The sequence below is a fragment of the Pelobates fuscus genome, chromosome 8 (assembly GCF_036172605.1).
Source record: "Pelobates fuscus isolate aPelFus1 chromosome 8, aPelFus1.pri, whole genome shotgun sequence".
Taxonomy (NCBI): Eukaryota; Metazoa; Chordata; class Amphibia; order Anura; family Pelobatidae; genus Pelobates; species Pelobates fuscus.
The window spans coordinates 128,353,807-128,374,490 of record NC_086324.1 but is presented as its reverse complement, the minus strand read 5'-3'; the positions used below and the strand labels follow the sequence as shown (position 1 = coordinate 128,374,490).

Below are 20,684 nucleotides of genomic sequence, written 5' to 3'. Positions count from 1 at the left end.
CACACTAGATCCCTTACACGACTCTGGATCATCTACACACACACGCTAGATCCGTATATAGACTCTGAATCTGCTTTTTAAATTAAAATAAAATAAAAAAATTTACATAAATCTATCTCCCCCACACACGCAATAACTCCAAACATATTTACACACATCACTCTCACACACAGCACCCTCACACTCAGCACCCCTCACGCACACACACACAGAAACCTCACACAAACTGCACCCTCGCACACTGCACCCCTCACCCCTCACACACATACAGCACCCTCACACACAGCACCCCTCACACACACACACAGCACCCCTCATACACACATTACATTCCAAGCACACACTAGGATCCCTTACAGAACTCTGGATCATATACACACACTAAATCCCTATATACACTCTGAATCCTCTACACACATAACAAACACACACTAGATCTTATATTCACGCTCTGGGTACTTCAAACACACACAAGATCCCTTCGCACACACTACATTCCTGACATATATATATATATATATATAGCAAATAATCAAAAAATATATATAATGGACAAAATTGTAACAGACACATGGGCCTACATGAGAGGGGGGCAGCAAAATGCATCTTCTTGTAACCCGAAATTCTTGCATTAGCACTAAAGACACTGCAGGCACGTACTTATATTTGGTTCAATGTGCCAGATATGTTACAGTTGGTGATAATGGGTGTTTTTTTTAATATTTATTATATTTATTTGCCTCTTATTTCCATCCTAAAGTGTCCTGTGTATTTAGCTCTAATAGTACTGTTGTGCATGATGTAATGCTTATTTCTGCCCTGTCTAAGTGTTGTCTGCCCATAAGCAACATTAGTGTTGCTGGGGGATGGTCTCCCGGAAGTTTGACCACACAGAACGAGGGTTTGGGTGGAAAATGACACAAGGACAAGTGGTGCAGCACAGAGACAGGTGGCACACATTGAGAGAGAAACAATAAAGGGTTAGGAAAGTTTGGTGAGGGTGGGAAAATTGGATGAGTGGAGAAGGAGTCTTTAGAGGGCTGGGGGAGAGACCAGGAAAGGATAAAGAAATAAAATTGCTTTTGGTCTCTTACAGCACACACACACATTGCACACTAATAACCTCTGCATCAACACAAATCACATATATGTACTCCACTTACATAAAATCTAATGGTACAGTAACTGAGGAAGAGGGGGATTATGGTTGAGCAAACTCAAAAAATGGCAACATATTCTGGAAAATTAGCCCAAGCCAAGTTAAAATAGGCTAGGACACTAAACTGTAAATTTAGTATTATTTAAGCATATTATATCCATACTATTCTAGTAGCACTATAATTTATTACAATCCCATCATTATAACAATAGTGCTTTGAAAGCAGATTATACCAGTTTCAGTCATGTACAGGATTTAACTATTGTTTCCTTGTACTCTCTGTCTGTCTACCATTACAGTAAAAACTATGCTATTTATATGTTTATTAGCAAATGTATAATACATGCCTAGTAGGGTTGCTACATAAAATAACTTAAAACTATGAAAAAAAAATGATAAAATGAATATTTAATTATATTAAAGGCACGTTCCAACACATAACGAGAACGTCAGAAATGCCATTACCATAACTATTTTTCTGCATAGAAGTCACTAAAGTCATCAATATACCAATGTATAAAACGACATCTTGCAAGAAATGATATATTATGCCTTTTGGCAGCTTCCATAAGCAGGGATTAAGGCCATATCAAAACTCTTCAGGCAAAACATGTTTTGATAGAGGGCAGATCAGATACCAGTAATATATTTCTGTAAATCTCATACAAGTATAGTTAGAATGAAAGACTACAGATATTTTCTGAGCTGAAAAAAAATTAAAAAAAAGGACAAGGCAGTATGCATTATTTATCAATATTAAAGTACCTGCTTTATGAAACATTTCCAATAACTCTTGCCGAAGATTTTTTTCAACGTTGAAATAGTTGTTATCTTCATCAGGATTTTGAAGGAACAGAGGGATATGTTGAAATATGATCGCATGCTTACATTTCCGTTTCTCGGCGACAGCAAGCTGAGCGGCAAGCCACCTGGCATGGTTCTCTTTTAACTCTGCGCATGCAGAAGAATCAAAGAAAAACTGGGAATTAAGCACAAGGAATAAAACGCCACCAACCCAGAAAGCAAAGTAGTCGTCTCCCCAGTTGTTGCAGTATGACTTTATTGTTTCAGTAGTTGGGGCATTGCCGATGTCATGGTTTCCACTGACAAACACCAACGGGATATCTTGATTAGTCTTTTGGAGCACATTTTTTAGGTCTCTTTCTTGATCCTCTTTAAATTCAATACCTGTAAACATACAAAAAAAAAATTAAAACAATCATAAATTGATAATCATAAAATAATTTTCTTCTATAAAACTCACTTTGAATGTTCTGTCTCAATTCACGTAAAGATCTAAGGATTATACATGTTTTCTTCTTACTTTCAATATTTTACTTTCAAAGGGACAATGTAGGCAACTGGACCACTTCATCTCATTGACGTGGTCTGGGTGCAGTGCCTCTGTCCCCTTAACACAGTAATTGTAATTATAGCAGTTATTGAAAAACCGCAATAATTACCTTGCAGGGTCAACTCCACATCACTAGAGGCGCTTCCGGGTCCTTAACAAACTTTTGTTCTGCTGACGCTGGACGTCCTCACCCTATGCATGAGGACATCCAGTGTCAGCTAAACCCCGTAGGAGAGCACTGATTCAATTTTTTCCTATGGGGAAGTCCTCATGCAATTGCAATCCTGTTAATTTTAGCAATTACATTTTTTATTTATCAAAATGTATTGTTTAGTAGTTAATATAGGCCTCCAGGAAACATTTGGAAGAATTTACTAGAACAGGGTGAATTTTATTTATTTTTCTTCAACTGGTTTGGCCTGACTGAAATTTGGTCAACACTACAAAACAATATGAGTATAAAATGTATTTTTATTATTTTTTTTTTTAGCTAACATCTGTCTGGGGATAAGTGCAGAAACCAAAGTACAACCCTCACACAAGGGCCAGATTAACATCGGGCCGATTGAGCTGCAGCTCCATGCCATTTCCCATGGAATAGGCCCACTGATTTTAAACTCTTCACATACTCTTGCTTAACTAGTGAAACTTAAGAGGGATGCAGGGTAACAAAACTTATGTGGACTGGCTGACAATGCAATTAGTTAATGTAAAGCTGACTTTGTGCACTATGCAAATGCTCTTGCTGCTTCGGTCTCTCTAACACTGTGCCATGCTCCCTTTCTTTTACATTCACTACATCCACCTTTTCTCTGTCCCAGACTGTATACCAAGAACTTCTACCTGCTAGTAAGAAGGATAGGAGAGAAGAGTGGACAAGCAAGTGCTAGGGGACAGTCCTTAGAAAGCGTGGATCGAGCGCATCATTAGACACCTTTATGCAAAGCTCAGGGTGATGTCTGCGTAGTATCCCCCTAGTTGACCAGCCTGCAAGATTGGCAGGCAACCTGGCATTTCAGTTTATCATGCAGATACGCCCCCTTTTTTGGGCATGTTCGCCCCTTTTGGCGGGTCTGGTTATGTGATTTGTGTCAGTGGCCCAACCATTAACCCTGCTCACTGACATCCTGCTTCACTGGACACTGGTGGGATATGTATTTACTTGAAAGATGAAAGCGAGAGATTAGCATAGGGTAAGTGTTTTCTCATAGCTATATCCTGTGAGTTTCCCTCCAGCACCACCTCCACCAGCTACATAAGGTTTGGGAGGTATAAGTGTTTTAGTGTTTTCTGTTGATAAGATTCTGTAATAAGGCCCAACAGAATTGTCAGCACCAGGCCCAATGGGCTTTTAATCTGGCCCTGCCTCACACAATTAAAACCATTGGCCAATAGTCAGAAGACATTACATTCTGGGCAGTAAAGGTCTGGCATAAGGTCACAATCTGAGTAAACAGTATAAAAAGAATAATCTTAAGCCAGGCTCAGTTGGACAGTTGATATATTAGTCGAGGCGGCATGATTCATGAGCGAGGTCCAGGATTCAGTATCAGGCACTACTGTTGTAGAATTATTAAATTACCTATTATTGATTGCCTATTATTGATTTTACTAACAGTATTTAGAATATTAGAAGGAAATGCTTTTCTAGAAGGTTATGAGCAGCACCGGAACAGTCAAGTTCCTGTAGTATGAAACATTGTATGCCATAGTTAGATCATGAGTTTGGTACTAATAAAATGTCTATTCACTAAAAGCCCTGAGAAAGTAACCTTGAAGCTAAATGGTGCCAAGTACTCAAAATGGCTGGCTGCCAGATCCCCCCTCCCATCGAGCGAGCCTCGTGCTAAACAACAATGGCGCTTGTATCTTAATGTCCTCCCGTGTCAAAGATGACAACATCCCATGATGGGAGGATGCCCAACTGACCACTTAACCCCTAAGCCAATTAATAATATAGATGGGAGGGCATTTAACTTACCACTTAACACATAGACCAATTATTAATGCATAAACCAATGTTATCTCTGACAATGCTAGTGATGTAATAATGCCTTTAAAAGGGTCTGCGCACCCACTTTTTAACAGATGCCATTAAATTTTCCCGAAGTTCTTTCATCAAAACTGAACCCTGTGTCTCAGTGTGAACTTACTTCAGCGTGCACGCAATTTAATCATCTCTAATTTGGTCAGGAACAGATAGTCATTCAAACTTATTGGTTTGCATAAATTAATCTAGTACAATTTGGCGCATCAACGTGGGGCTCTGGGTTATGACCTATCTGGCAGCCGTCCAAGAAGACGCTGGGTGGATGAATCCTGGGGGAAGGAAGGAGATTGATCACCTCTGAATACACGGTAGAGTTTGCTGCAGCACCTGGCCGGTATGTTCCTTTTCCCTGTGATTTACCTGTCCCAGTGTCTGTGACTGCTACCGAGAGGACATCAAAGTCAGGTAATAACTTGCCCAGAGTCCTTGTATTGTTACTGTTACCCACTTTTTACCTGCATTTTTTTGACTATCTGTTGCCTGGGTGTGTTTGTATTGGTTTGTCCTTAGCTTAGTGCCCAGGTAGAGTGAATGCCTGTTTACCCCTTTTAGGTGCCACGTGGCTGTGGTAATAAGGAAAAAGGGAGGTGGACCTGTGGAAGTTTTCCTGGGGGTCCTCTATTGCCTGTTTACCTCTTTTAGGTGCTGAGTGGCTACAGCAGATAGGAAAAAGAGTAGGGGGGACCTGTGAAAGTCAGTGTCACTGCTTCCTAGGGGTTCCCATGGTGTCACTTTGACAGCTTAGCTAGCCTCATTGTGCACACATTACTCTGCTTGCAGAGAGGTGGTACCCTCCAGCCTCGAGTTCTGAGGCTAGTGGCATTCCAATTTTAGCTGGTACCCTCCAGCCTCGAGTGCTGAGGCTGGTGGCATTCCAATTTTTCTTTATTTTGTGGCGTGTGGATTCGGGCAGGCATTGCTGTCTCCATCACCACGTGGTAGTGGGACTTACGGGTGGGTCCGTAGGGGCACTACGGGAGTGAGGGAAGAGGTGGTTGCGGACCACTGTAACTAGGGAGGCTACACAGGATTCGGGTCGGAGTTGGTTGCTGTTTCCTGTGGCCGCTGGTAGTGAGATTTACGAAAATCGTTCTCCGAGCGGGGACACTACGAGGTTGAGGGAGGTGGCTTTGGCCACATGAGTAAAGGAAAGGGATTACTGTTGAATTTATTTGAACTGTGATGCATGCACTGTATTTTTAATTGAAATATTGTCTCAATTGGGGGTCATTCAAACTCCTGTGTCTACTTCTACTTTCACCTTTACTTTTACTCTACTTTCTGTGTTATTTACACTTTCCCCTCCTATTTCTCTTTGTGAGAGAAGTGATTGGTCACACACTTCTCACCTCGCTCCAATCCGTGGGAAGGCGGAATAAGTGACTAGTCTATGTTTTGGGAAGACGTATGTAGGAACCCACTCTTACGTAGCAGTCGAGCATTATAGACATTCCTTTCTCACTTTCTCTATATCTGGGACGCCTTATGTAGGGGATATGAGACAGAAGTTAGATAAACCCAGTAAGGGTTGGTTAGCATGTGATTTGGTAGAAGATAAAGAAGTTGATCACAAAGGTTTAAGATTGTATGTTTATTATAATAATTGTGTTACTGGGAAGTTCTCCAAGCCAGCGCCCTGTCATGGCATCCAGGAGGTGACCACTCCCATCATCCCGTCAGTAATGACCGAAATGTAGCTGACCACGGTCACCATCCCTGGTCCCCACCCTACCCCAATCTTAAATGCTGTGGGGTTTTTGTATTGTGTGTTAGCCATTAGATGGCTGAGGATCACCCTAGTAGAGAGTTGGGGTTTTGTATTGAGTTTCACTGAGATTATTACTATATTATGATTGACCTGACTGGATCAGGAGTTATTTGCTGTGTTTTACTGTTTATATGCGCATTGTTCTAATGTGTACATGGCCATATTACTTTCTGCTATAGTATGGGTAAATGTTGTGTTTTTGTGTCTCTTTGCTTGCAGTAATTGTCACGTAACTGTCCTTCCAGTGCTGACATGGTTAAAATGTCATGCTTGCAGTCCCTCTTGTTTCTCTCTCTCTCTCTCTCTCCTCCCACCCCTCCCTTCTTGCCTTCTGTGAGACACGGGGGGGGGAGGAGGGAGGGGTGTGACATGCCTACGATTCAGATTTGTGTTCCGTAGAGTTATTCAGAGCTACTGATAAGAGTTAGCAATGGAATTTTTGCTAGAAAATATTCTAATTGTGTATTTTGTTATTTACATAGGAGTTGATAGGATGGTTAAGGAGTGATGTGTCGTATAAGAGGTTTCTAGGGTTTGTATACTGTTATTGTTGTTGCCATTTATATGACGCCAACAGATTCCGTAGCACTTTATATATATTGTGTTTTGTGATAAGGCAGTGAGGATTGTGGGGGAGACTCGCTCACGAGGCGCTGTATTTTCTTTCGCGGTGCAAAGTAAAGACTGGTGTATATGATTCCGGAGGTTAGGAAAATGAATCTGCTACAAGGATAGAGGGAATATGCAAAGTTGTTAAGTTAGTATGTGAAGTGATTAATGGCTGGAGGATGATAAGGGAAATTGGTTGAATTCCGTGAGTTTATTTTGCTTCATGTTATCTTAAAGTATATGTTTCTAGAGACAGCTTTACGGGCTGTTAAATGTATAATATTCACAACTGTCTTATTTAATCCGTCAAGTCTGTCCATAGTTTAGTATTTCATTTTGCTGAACAGAATGTTGCTTCTCTGATTTATTTTATTAGTCATAATATAGTGTAATGTTGAAAGTACGTCAGCCTAGTACAAAAGGAGGTTGGCACAGCCACCTCCCAGTGATGATACAGCCAGTTCCGTGACCTCCACCTAATTACCATACCACTGATGTCACTTCTGCCCTTACCATACCACTGATGTCACTTCTGCCCTTACCATATCAGTGATGTCACTTCCGCCCTTACATCCTGTCCTGTCACTTCCTTCCTTGCCCCTGTCATGGCTGCCTCGATCATAAGACCTACTCCTATCATGCTCATCCTATCTTAAGACATGCTGTTTTCCTTGAATCCCACATATTATGAACAGGAAAGTTATAATTACTAAAGGGAAAAATTAGAGAGTTTCAATAATTTAATTTAATGGTAATACAATTAAAGATTGGTCTCAAAATGTTTTGATCTAATTGAAAAGGAACCAGAAAACATTATAAGCCTAACTATTAACAAATGGAATAAGGACTTAGATACTAGCATAAACTATGGAGGTGGGAGTGTGTTCCAATCTGTCTTTATTGGAAAATGATAGCCTCCAAGATTCAATAACTGACTAACATAATTTTTGATGTAAGCCCAGATATTTTATTATTGCATATACATTTAAGTCGAGACTTTGGGCATTATAGTGTATTGATTCCAGATCTGTTACTAGCAGCAAGTGCATTACATAGAAACATAGAATGTGACGGCAGATAAGAACCATTCGGCCCATCTAGTCTGCCCAGTTTTCTAAATACTTTCATTAGTCCCTGGCATTATCTTATAGTTAGGATAGCCTTATGCCTATCCCACGAATGCTTAAACTCCTTTACTGTGTTAACCTCTACCACTTCAGCTGGAAGGCTATCCCATGCATCCACTACCCTCTCAGTAAAGTAATACATCCTGATATTATTTTTAAACCTTTGTCCCTCTAATTTTAGACTATGTCCTCTTGTTGTGGTAGTTCTTCTTCTTTTAAATATAGTCTCCTCCTTTACTGTGTTCATTCCCTTTATGTATTTAAATGTTTCTATCATATCCCCCCCGTCTCGTCTTTCCACCAAGCTATACATGTTAAGATCATTTAACCTTTCCTGGTAAGTTTTATCCTGCAATCCATGAACCAGTTTAGTAGCCCTTCTTTGAACTCTCTCTAAGGTATCAATATCCTTCTGAAGATATGGTCTCCAGTACTGTGTACAGTACTCCAAGTGAGGTCTCACCAGTGTTCTGTACAATGGCATGAGCACTTCCCTCTTTCTACTGCTAATACCTCTCCCTATACAACCAAGCATTCTGCTAGCATTTCCCGCTGCTCTATTACATTGTACATTGTCATTAACAGCCAGTAACTGGAAAACAAGAAAGGTAAATTAATGTATAGCTATTTATAAAGCTTAACAAAATCTCCATTATCTTTTTCATTTATTCCGCATAAAACAATGTTATTTGTCTATTTTGTATGTCTTAATACATTATCAGTGAAGAGTAGAATAAGTTTTATCCCTTTTGCGAGACATAAAATTGTGATAATGTATATTTGTGATGTATGTAAGAATTATATTTTGAGATATGTTAGAAATAAATAAATAAATAAAATAAAGAACGGAGAGCGTCTGTCTCCACAGGCACAAGTCTGGTGTGGGAGATGTAGTGGGTTAGCCACTGCGGGATACCCACGGAGTGAAGCGTTCGAGGCCTGTTCAGACAGATGAGCATGTTAGCCTTTTATTATTTTTCTATAGGGAAAGCATAGGGTCAGTTAATAGTTGTTGTCAATGGGCTATTTGCAGCCTCCATAGCGGAAGAGAATCCTACCTGCCTCCTCATTTCTACCTGGTATTGAATGCTGATGGATCCTTATTCCCCCCCCCCCCCCATCAGTCCTATAGATCTCCTCACCCTCATCCTCTCCTTTACCACCCTCCCCCTCCAATCCATTTCTCCCGTCCGCTCTTCCTCCCTTCCGCCCATCCACCACCCTGCCCACCTCCACTGCTACATCTGCTCCCTTACCTGCCCACCTCCTCTTACTCCTTCCACTGATCCCTCCCCTTCGTCTGTCTCCCTTCCTACTGCTCCTTCTTCTCCTCCTCCCTCATCTCCTGTCCTTCCTACTCCACCTTCTTCTTCTCCTCCCTCATCTCCTGTCCTTCCTACTCCACCTTCTTCTCCTCCTCCCTCATCTCCTGTCCTTCCTACGCCACCTTCTTCTCCTCCTCCCTCATCTCCTGTCCTTCCTACTCCACCTTCTCCCCCTCCCACTCCATCTGCTACTCATTCCTCCATCTCCCCACCACCATATCTATATCCTTTATATGCTTGCTCCCTTCTTAATCCCTACCCATCTCCTCCGCCCTACCCGTGCCCCGCCCTGGCACCTGCCCAAATGGCCTGGCCATCCTCCTACCCTTACCCCGCAACTCCGCCCTATTCAGCCACTTCCCATGCACCTTCCATTGCCACACCCCCTACCCCGATCACGCCTACCCTGCCTCAACCTGCTCAAGTCGTGCCCACATCCAATATGGCAGCCCCCAGTGGTGTGGCACCTCTAGTGCCGGTCCTAATAATTCTTGCTCCTCACGATATTAATTCTATTCTCTATTGTATCCAGCCAAAGCACCTTACTTCTCTAAGACATTTCCGCCCACAGACAACTCTGCCTCTACCTGACAACATCATATTTTGAAGAAATGTTGCTCCGGCCACTCTTCTGCCACTTCCCAGGGGGGAATACACTACGAAATATAATTCAGACTGGTGGAGGTACACCTCATCATGACAGACCTGTTTTGGGCACTCTCAAGGAAATAGTGCGGTCCTGATCCAGATACCCATGGAAGTAAGACACATGTATCATCACTGGGAGGTGGCTGTCCCTCATGTCTTCTTCACTAAGTCCCCAGAAATCTCATGAAAGGAACCTGACTCATTAGAACAAAAACATGAAACACTAAAAATCGATATCAGCTCTCTACAGAGGGGGGTCAGCAAAAGAACTATAAATGGAAAGACAAATACCCTCCATCTCACACAGAAATAGGTGAGGATACCTCTCCTACTGCTCCTCATGGTTGCTTTGAACAGATGGAAGAGGAAACAAGACACCTCTCAACAGGGCATGCAGTAGCTTTGCCAGATCCTGACTCCACTCTGTTTGCGGATGAAGAGGGAAGGTACCATACTGGATTTGCTGTTGCTACAGAAGATCAGGTACGTCAAGCATCTTCACTTTCCTCACCCACATCTGCTCAAGACGCCGAATTGACAGCCTTCTCAGTGGCATAAGAAATGTCAAACTGGAAGACAAGAATATTTCACACAGCGACTGGCACGCCAGTAAAGCATAGCACGGCTATTAAGAAGTTGGTGGATGCACTACTACTCCTGCTGAAGAAGTGACCCTGCCAAACAAGCCGCAAGTGCACTAAGGGAAGTGGACAGAAGAGTGTCCGCTGAAGAAACTTCGATATTCACCATGAAGATCCTATCCACAGATCTCAAGATCCTGAAAGAATGACAAGCAGCTGCTGACCCTGAAGAAATACAAAGCTAGAAACAGAAAGGGGCAACCCTTAAAGACGGGCTGTACTCCAACACTCTCAAGTTCTGTTTACCGGAAAAACATGTACTGGGCAGTGGGCCCATGGAGTTTTATACCTATCCAAGACCCTCATGAACTCTTTGATCTCTAAATACTCTGAAGCACCTATAATTACTCCTCTAATAAACAGTTACTGCCGATCCTGTGTCATTTGTGCCAAGGACAGCTCAGGCAGAAGAGGAGGAGAATCCTAAGCATCTAGCTAACTCTCACTATCCCTTTCAAGAATCCAAGTGACTATATCCAGGTGCCAGAGAGTTGCCGGTTCAAATATGCTATATTTATAATAGACATATTGCCAGGATGGCCAGAGGCCTAGTCGGTCATCAATGTGACAACCAAGACCATATACCCAATAGTGCATTGTGAAAGTTGCTGAGATCACTCAGTGGATTCACTGTTCCAGATTCAAGACTCTCTCTGCAACATGGGAAGTAACATTTGTTGATCTTGACAAACCTTTGACTCTAAAGGGAAAATTACTTGTTAGAAGACAAAAAGATATCAACAAGTAGGTGTTTTGATGGCCATAATAATGCCTGACCACCTGCCATCGATGGAAAGCCGAGGACCCCAAAAGGAGACCTCGTGAAGCTAAAGAGATTCAAACGCCAAGCTTCTTCAGGATTATCTGCCCAGTTTGTGGTGATATTAATATTGACTAAATGATCCGAGTCCACCTACACTGATGTAGCATGGGACAGGTTTAATACTATGATGAATAAGTAAATGTGCCCTAGCCAAGGTTATTATGTCCATACACATAATACATGACAAGGTACTCTTGACACACCACATTCATGCTACAGAACAAAAAAAGGAGCACCCTCTAAAGTTTGACACATATATACATATATATATTGATGCCATAGGTGTGCCAAGGGGGGTACCAGATGATTTTGCAGTTAAAGAAAAGTTTGAGTCCATTTTCCCAACCGTCACTGCTAATAATATTTTGATTTGCATTTATTATATCTATTGCAACCAACAACATTTTGTCAACTACACCAGAGATGCCCTCCAGGGCTTGGCCGAACAGTTGCAGGCCACATCCCAGATGACCTTCCAGAACAGAATGGCCTTAGACATGATTCTAGCTGAGAAGGGGGGTGTATGTAAAATACTACCTGTCACCATGACTTGTTGTGCCTATATTCCAGATAACCCAGGTCCATATGGTAATGTAAGCTTGTCTATTTTATGATGTCCCTCTGAAGAACTAAAAAGACTTTAGGAACCGTTACTTCATAGGGTTTTGTGCCTTTGGGCTAACATGTCTTCTGGAACTAACATATATAGTTTATCTTTTAGTGACTAACATTTTATAGGGGGGACTGTTGTAGAATTATTAAATTACCTATTATTGATTGCCTATTATTGATTTTACTAACAGTATTTAGAATATTAGAAGGAAATGCTTTTCTAGAAGGTTATGAGCAGCACCGGAACAGTCAAGTTCCTGTAGTATGAAACATTGTATGCCATAGTTAGATCATGAGTTTGGTACTAATAAAATGTCTATTCACTAAAAGCCCTGAGAAAGTAACCTTGAAGCTAAATGGTGCCAAGTACTCAAAATGGCTGGCTGCCAGATCCCCCCTCCCATCGAGCGAGCCTCGTGCTAAACAACAATGGCGCTTGTATCTTAATGTCCTCCCGTGTCAAAGATGACAACATCCCATGATGGGAGGATGCCCAACTGACCACTTAACCCCTAAGCCAATTAATAATATAGATGGGAGGGCATTTAACTTACCACTTAACACATAGACCAATTATTAATGCATAAACCAATGTTATCTCTGACAATGCTAGTGATGTAATAATGCCTTTAAAAGGGTCTGCGCACCCACTTTTTAACAGATGCCATTAAATTTTCCCGAAGTTCTTTCATCAAAACTGAACCCTGTGTCTCAGTGTGAACTTACTTCAGCGTGCACGCAATTTAATCATCTCTAATTTGGTCAGGAACAGATAGTCATTCAAACTTATTGGTTTGCATAAATTAATCTAGTACACTACTAAATGCTTACAAAAAAAACCTCACATAAGGCGCATGACACTTGAGGCACATACAGATGCCCCTTCTTGGGGAACAGCATATAATTAAGTCTGCAATACTCTATGCTGTGAGCTATTATGAAGTACAGAATGTTGCAGAACAAATTATGCCGTGCATGATCTGGCTGATGTGTACTATAGTCATTGCTGCCGCCCAGGAGTAATGGGAGTTTGAGCGCAGGACTAGTTTCTTTGTATTTGCATTCACTTTTGTATCACACAGCTAGGTTTCAATGCTGCTGCCCATCCCATGTGTTCCCTATTAAGGGTTAATAAGCATGTAGGGATGTATATAAAAAATACCCCTTTCTGTCTCATTAGAGATTTTTTTGCCATAAGCTCAAGGAACCAAGGCAAATGGTTAGAGTAGGACCCATCTAAGAGGTCTGCCTTGACGTGGCAGGTGGGCATACCCTCTCATGGCCATTGGAGGTAACTAGAAACCTCTATTTGTTTAAAAATACATAGGGATGTGTAAAGAGCGTAGTTAACTTTTTTTTCCTTTGGAATGATTTTTATACTGCATATCATGTTATATTATTATTTTCTTGAATTACTTTTCTCTCTTATTTACTTCTCTATTTTTTATTTCCTCCATGTACGCGTATCATATTTATCAATCTATTTCTATCATTTTATTTGAATATGTTTTTATATATGTCGTTTTTAACATTTCCCTTCTATAATCTCACATATTATGGATTTGTTCTTCTTAACGCTTATTATGTGTAATACTCCATTTCTATAATTTTATATGTTTTTATAGATGCTGTTTTTAATATTTCCCTTCTATAATCTCACATATTATGGGCGTGTACGTCTTAATTAATTAATTAGTTAATAATTATTTAAGCATATCATGAAAGATTGTTTATATTTCTTATTGTTTTTTTTTATCTCTATCAGGTTCCTATTATTATACAAAATACTAATAACCTCTTTATGTCATGATTTTAAATACCTATCATGTATATCATTCCATTTTGTCAATGGAATTGTTTTTTTGTAAAATTACCTCTAATGTCCCTATAATAATTAGGTGTTATAATATGATCATTATATATATAAATGGACTGATTTCCATGCACACCTTACGGATTTAATCACCTTATATATATGTATGTATTTTTTCTATATATATATATATATATATATATATATATATATATATAAATAAATAATTTTTGTTGTTTATATTTCTTTCCATTTTCCTTTTTCACATTAGCCCAATTTATATATTTGTTGTTTATCTTATTCATTGTTAGAGTTAGGGATCGACCGATATTGATTTTTTAGAGCCGATACCGATACCGATATTCTGTGAACTTTCAGGCCGATAGCCGATATAATTTGCCGATATTCTGTACATTTACCATTTTGGAAAATAAAAAACTATTTCTAAAGGTAAATGCACAAAATATGCATGCCACGTGTAGTGGATGCAGCGTGTTTAGACAGGGGAGCTGTGTATGTGTGTGTAGTGGATGCAGTGTGTGTGTAGTGGATGCAGTGTGTGTGTAGTGGATGCAGTGTGTGTATAGTGGATGCAGTGTGTGTGTAGCGGATGCAGTGTGTGTGTAGCGGATGCAGTGTGTGTTTGTGTAGTGTGAGTGGTGTGGATGCAGTGTGTGTTTGTGTAGTGGATGCAGTGTGTATTTGTCTAGTGTGTATATAATGAAAGCAGCGTGTCTGTGTAGTGTGTGGGTAGTGTGCGTAAAGTGAATGCAGTGTGTGTAAAGTGAATGCTGTATATACTAAATGCAAAGTGTGTGTGTTTGTGTAGTGTGTGCATATAAGGAATGCAGAGTGTGTGTATTTGTGTTGTGTGTATAGTGAATGTAGTGTGTTTATATAATGCAGAGTGTGTGTGTTTGTATAGTGTGTGTATATAATGCAGAGTGTGTGTGTAGTGTGCATTATATAAACACACTACACAAACACACTGCATTATATAAATACACTACACAAACACACTGTGTATATAATGCAGTGTGTTTGTGTAATGTTTATATAATGCAGTGTGTTTGTGTAGTGTTTATATAGTGTGTGTGTATATAATGCAGTGTGTTTGTATAGTGTGTATATAATGCTGTGTGTGTGTATATAATACAGTGTGTTTGTGTAGTGTGCATTATATACACACACTATACAAACACACTGCATTATATATAAACACACACTATACAAACACACTGAATTATATACACAGTGTGTTTGTGTAGTGTATGTGTATAATAATAGTGTATGTGTGAGGGGGCATTTTTTAATAATTTTCTTTTTTTATTTATTTTTATATATATATTTTTTTATATATATATTTAATTATTATTTCTTTTTTGTTGCCCCCCCTCCCTGCTTGTTTCCTTGCCAGGGAGGGGGGATATGTTAATCCCTGGTGGTCCAGTGGCATTAGTTTAGCGAGGGGAGGGGGGGGTGGGGTGGGCAGCAAGCGTTTACTCACCTCCCAGCAGCTCCTCCAGCTCCCCAGTGTAAATCTCGCGAGACCCGCGGCCGTCAGAGCTGGCCGCGGGTCTCGCGAGATTTACACTGGGGACCTGGAGGAGCTGCAGGGAGGTGTGTAATGTTGCAGGGAGGCTTGTAATGAGCCTGGCGGTCCTGGGAGGTATTATCGGCAATATCGGTATCCCTATTGGCCGATACCGATATTGCCGAAAATACCGAATATCGGCAAAACCGATAATCGGTCGATCCCTAGTTAGAGTCACTATTGTATATAGGCAGGGATTGTAAACACTGATCGAAAAGATTTTGGACTTGTCTCCGAGTTTGCAAGTCCAGAGATGCGACTGCGTATATTGCCAATAAAGTTAGTTTTGCGTTCCAGGATGGACAAGCATGCACGATAAGGCCACCCGCTTGTCATGATGTATGACGTCGCACTGTGCGTAGCTCGCGCATGCGCGATCACCAGATAAGGCCAGTGATCGCGCAGATAAGACCGGCATGGATTGGCGGATTTAAAAGACGGAAGATCAGGAAAGTAGACAGAATCTCCTGAGGAATTCGGATCGACGAAACGCGTAGAGCCCCATCAAGAATACCCTGTCATTTGGTATAAGCAGCGTGTGAAGCACCTTTACTTATATTGTTTGCACTATTTGCATTTGCACTTTTCAGTTGTGCTTTTAGTTGTGTGCTGTGAAGGAAGTTGATGCTAGCTAGCTGCCATTCAAGCAGCAATCAAAGCACTTTATTCCCTATCCTTTACTTGAACTATCTTGCCCTTTTGCACTTGCGCTTTGTCCATTTGTGCTACGATCTCTGTGCTGTGAAGGTCTTTTGCTGTGAGCTGCTATCCAAAGGGTTTATGCCTATGTAGGCTTTCTATTGCGATTGTTGCACATTTTTGTGCCGCTGCTTAATATATGTTTTATTTTCATGTTATAATAAACTGTACATTGTTGTACTGATTGGTTTTTGCTCTCTCTCCTTTGTTGAGAATACTGACTACAAAGCTGGTAAATATAGGGACTGTGGCACCCTGTTATTTTCTTTACATTGTGCCTATGTTTTAGCTTGTTAGGAGTGACCTTTAGACAGAGGCTTGCCTGCACTTATTTATTATCACTCACTCCACCCATCCACTTATTTTCTTTTTATTAATGTAAAGGTTGCTGTGGTAAAAACAGAGAATGAGGCCATTGATCTCTGGTAGTGATTCAGATTGTAGAAGCCACTTGTGTACAGGGTTATACGTTTTGTTCATTACTGCAGATCTGTAATGCACTGACTCTGATAGTGCTGAATTAATGATTCTCAAAGAGAATCATTGCCTCATGCTTCCAAAAAGGGAAACTTGCTAAGATCTGAAGAGGAAATTACAGATTTGGAGCTTTCAATGCGAAGGAATACAGCTTTTAAAAAAAAAACAAAAAAAAAAAACAAAAAAAAAAAAAACAAAAAAAAAAAAACTAGGATATTTACGGTATGTTTAAAAATTCAGAAAACTTTTTTTATACAAGTGTAAGAACTACTCACAGAACACTGCAAATTTAAGATCAAAACAGACAAAGCGGAAAAAATGATCTAAGACAGCTATGCTTTCAGTTTGACTACTCTGGTCTCAAATGTGAAACGCTTTGAATTCTTACTTTAGTAAATAAGACTGAGCAAGTGCTTTAAAAGAATTGGCCAAATACAGCATCTGTATAAAATATTTGTTAGCTGTCAAAACATGAGGAATAATCCTGAATTGATCTCTGAACCAAATCTGACCTTTCACTGAAAAAAAAAATGAAATGAGCCTTATGTATTATAATCAATGCAAGAGCTAAATGTGGAGCAATCAGCAGAAACAATCTATAGGTTTCCATGGAGAACAGGCCATATTTAGTACCTTTACCAGTGAATTGCTCCGTATAATTGCAGAGCATTTTAACTCACAAGATTGCAGATGCTGTCATGTCATACACTCTAGTCAACAGCTGTAACTACCATAAGCAAGAAAAATGTCAATTATCACTCAACACAATAAAACTCTGCTTTACAAAACTGTCTTATAAAACAAACAAAATATTGGTAGAAAGAACGAAATATATAACGTGGAGGCATTTTACTGAAATATAAAAAGTATTGTAAATAAATGAAAATCCAGGGGGAAATAAAGAGTGATGTGACTGGTGTCAGTGAATTTACTCTTTCGCGGTTTCTAATTTCTTTTTAAACACATTTTTGTGTAATAAATTTGAACTGTATGTTTATATTATTAATATAATTGTCATGCTGTAACATATTGCTTTGTGCCTTCATTTGCACAGCTATACAATTACAGCTGAAAGCATTTATAAAAATAAAATAGCAATTTTGCAGGTTTACCGTGAAAGCAGTAGAAATGCAATGAATAGTGTAATATGTGGATATTGTAGATCTATTAAGGTATTATTTCAAATAGTGGGAGTAAATTATAGATTTATTTTACGTCACTTATATAGCAACCTTAAACAAAATATCCGATATTTAGTTAGTATTTAGCTGATATTTTCACAGTTTTTTTTTTTCCATATTCCATTCTTATTTTTAAAAATATTTTTAGGTAACTATTAGATTGTTACATATATCAAACAGTATATCTGAACTCAGAGCAGTGCCTTTACTGAAGACATGGCAGTGCAATTGAAGACCTGAAAAAAATGTTCAACTTAAAGCTGAAAAAATTCAGATTCAGCATAGTGGTGACCATGAGATATTTTATACATTGTACCCAGGAATTACCAACCCAAAGTGTGGCGAACAGCATGATTTGAAAGCTTATGGTATACTAAATTCTATCAAAAAGCATCATGTCCACTTGAGTGTTCTGAAGTGGTAAAGATGCAAAGATCCTGTGTGCACAGTGCTTCGGTATAATACGCTGCAATACAGAGATGGTTATAGTTGTTTGCTATTGGTACGTCTGTGGATTAAAAGTGCATAATGGTCCATTGGTAGTATGGTCTCTGCTACCCAAAGCCTCCTGTAACCCTGCCAACATATCATCCCTCCCCCTGCAGTGATGTCATAAAAGAATGATCGAGATACAGGAAAAATCATCTTGTCCCTGGATTAACCCCTTAAGGACCAAACTTCTGGAATCAAAGGGAATCATGACATGTCACACATGTCATGTGTCCTTAAGGGGTTAAAAGAGTGTTTTAAAAGGGGGTATAGAGGCAAGTGTTACAACCAAAAACAGTGTTTATTTAACTCTTTAAGTGGGAGGAGCTACATTTGAAAAGTCTGAAGGATGACAGCAACAGAATTCTGAGTTGGAATATCCAGTTACCACATGAGCTGAATTGTTCACAATAAGGGAACTAGGCATTGCCCTTACTGTAACAAGGTGGAATTCCAATATTTTCACATACGTTTCAAAGCTGGCTGGAGGTAACCTGGAGTGATGCATCTGGAATACAGGTTTCTTGTTCAAACTTACAATGACATTTCAGAGCACAGCAAAGCCTTAGGAAAAAAATCTAATCCGTCAAAGAAGAAATGGATTTGTGGAGGAAGAACCAGATTACATCCCAAAATATCTATATCATGGTTCATAAATCTGATGAAAAAATGCAGACCAACAATTATTGCTTTGCACAAACAGATGGCAAGAGAGTGCAGATGTCCAATCTCTGTTATTACTGCACTGTTACAAGTGACTGTTTCTGTTACGCTTTTTCTTCTATTTGTGATATTATGTACCATTAAATATGGCAAAGTGAGCTTGCAACCCATTATACTAACTTTTAAAATCTTTTAATATCCAAATGATAGGGGCATATAGCCCACTGGATACCTGGAACAATTCTTCTGTATATTCCAGAGTTGAAACCAGTGCATATTTGATTTACAGATTTAGTAGGCCTGGTGTAGTGGTTTTAACACTTATTTATTTATTTTTACACATAGCAGGATGTGCATCCGAGATCATTAATGGTTAGTCTAGGACAGTTGTATGCAAATTAAGCTATAATAAAATCTCTTTTCCAATGTTACAGCTTGATCTTCATATTTGCTCCCAAACTGTATTGCAAGTATAGTTCAGGCTCTATCTGAGTGAGGCTACAATCAGTTTAGAAAATTCCATACTGCTGTTAATGGAACCGATAGATATTCTGACACTTTTCTCATATTTAATTATTAATAATATTGCTCATATTCATGTATTTACCAATATTTTGGTAGGTATGTGTGATAGAATGTTCATATCACAATACACAATAGCATCCTCTCCCCCACTGTCTGCTTCTCCCATTATTGGACCATACATTCTTGAAAAGTGGCCTACTACATGGTGTGCTATCAAGGTTTTCTGGTTTGCATGCTTGAGTTTTATTATAATAAATGTTTTAAATACAACACCTGCCAGACAATATACCTGCAATGCATATGTGAATGCAGTGTCTGTGTTTGTGCATTGTATGCAATGTGTATAGTGAATGCATTGTGTATATTTGTGTAGTGGATGCAGTCTATTTGTAGTGGACACAGTGTGTGTAGTGGATGCAATGTGTGTGTAGTGGAAGCAGTGTCTCTGTTTGTGTACTGGATGCAGTGTCTGTGTTATGTAATGGATGCAGTGTGTTTATGTAGTGGATGCAATGTGTGTTTGTGCAGTGGTTGTAGTGTCTGTGTTTGTGTAGTGGAAGAAGTGTGTGTTTGTGTACTGGATGCAGTGTCTAGTGGATACAGTGTGTGTATTTGTGTACTGGTGTATACTCGATACAGTGTATGTGTTTGTGAGAAGAGCAGTTTTTAAAAAATATATAATAACATTTATTCACCCCTTCCTGCCTCTTACCTGTGTCTGTGAGTCTGTCAGTGAGTGTCTGTCAGTGAGTAACTGTCTGTCTGTCAATCAGTGAGTGAGTGTATGTCTGTGAGTGAGTGTGTCTGTCAGTGAGTGAGTATATGTCTGTCAGTGAGTTCCTGTGTGTGTGTGTGTGTGTCAGTGAATGAGTGTATGTCTGTCAGCGTGTGTGTCTGTCAGTGAGTGAGTGACATGAGGGGGCGGCAAAATGGATCTTTGTCTAGGGCGGCAGAAATCCATGCACCGGCCCTGGTCTAGAGGTGTTCAAATTAGTATTCTGTGTATAAAGATGGGAACTGGAAATTGTTAGTGCAAGTAATCCACTAATTTTATACATGGTTCACATAAATTAATACATGTTCTAAATACCATACTTAGGAGCTGTTTAAACCAGAAAGTTGGATTT

The 20,684-nt window shown here is 39.7% G+C and overlaps 1 protein-coding gene across 1 annotated transcript in view; it reads right to left on the bottom strand.

The window, feature by feature from the left end:
- The window catches only part of CPPED1 (calcineurin like phosphoesterase domain containing 1), a 144,455-nt gene that overhangs the window by 41,913 nt on the left and 81,858 nt on the right, over nucleotides 1-20,684 (bottom strand). The window contains exon 3 of the mRNA XM_063428843.1: nucleotides 1,925-2,347. Within this exon, the coding sequence (XP_063284913.1) occupies nucleotides 1,925-2,347 (423 nt within the window). The remainder of the gene's footprint in view (nucleotides 1-1,924; nucleotides 2,348-20,684) is intronic.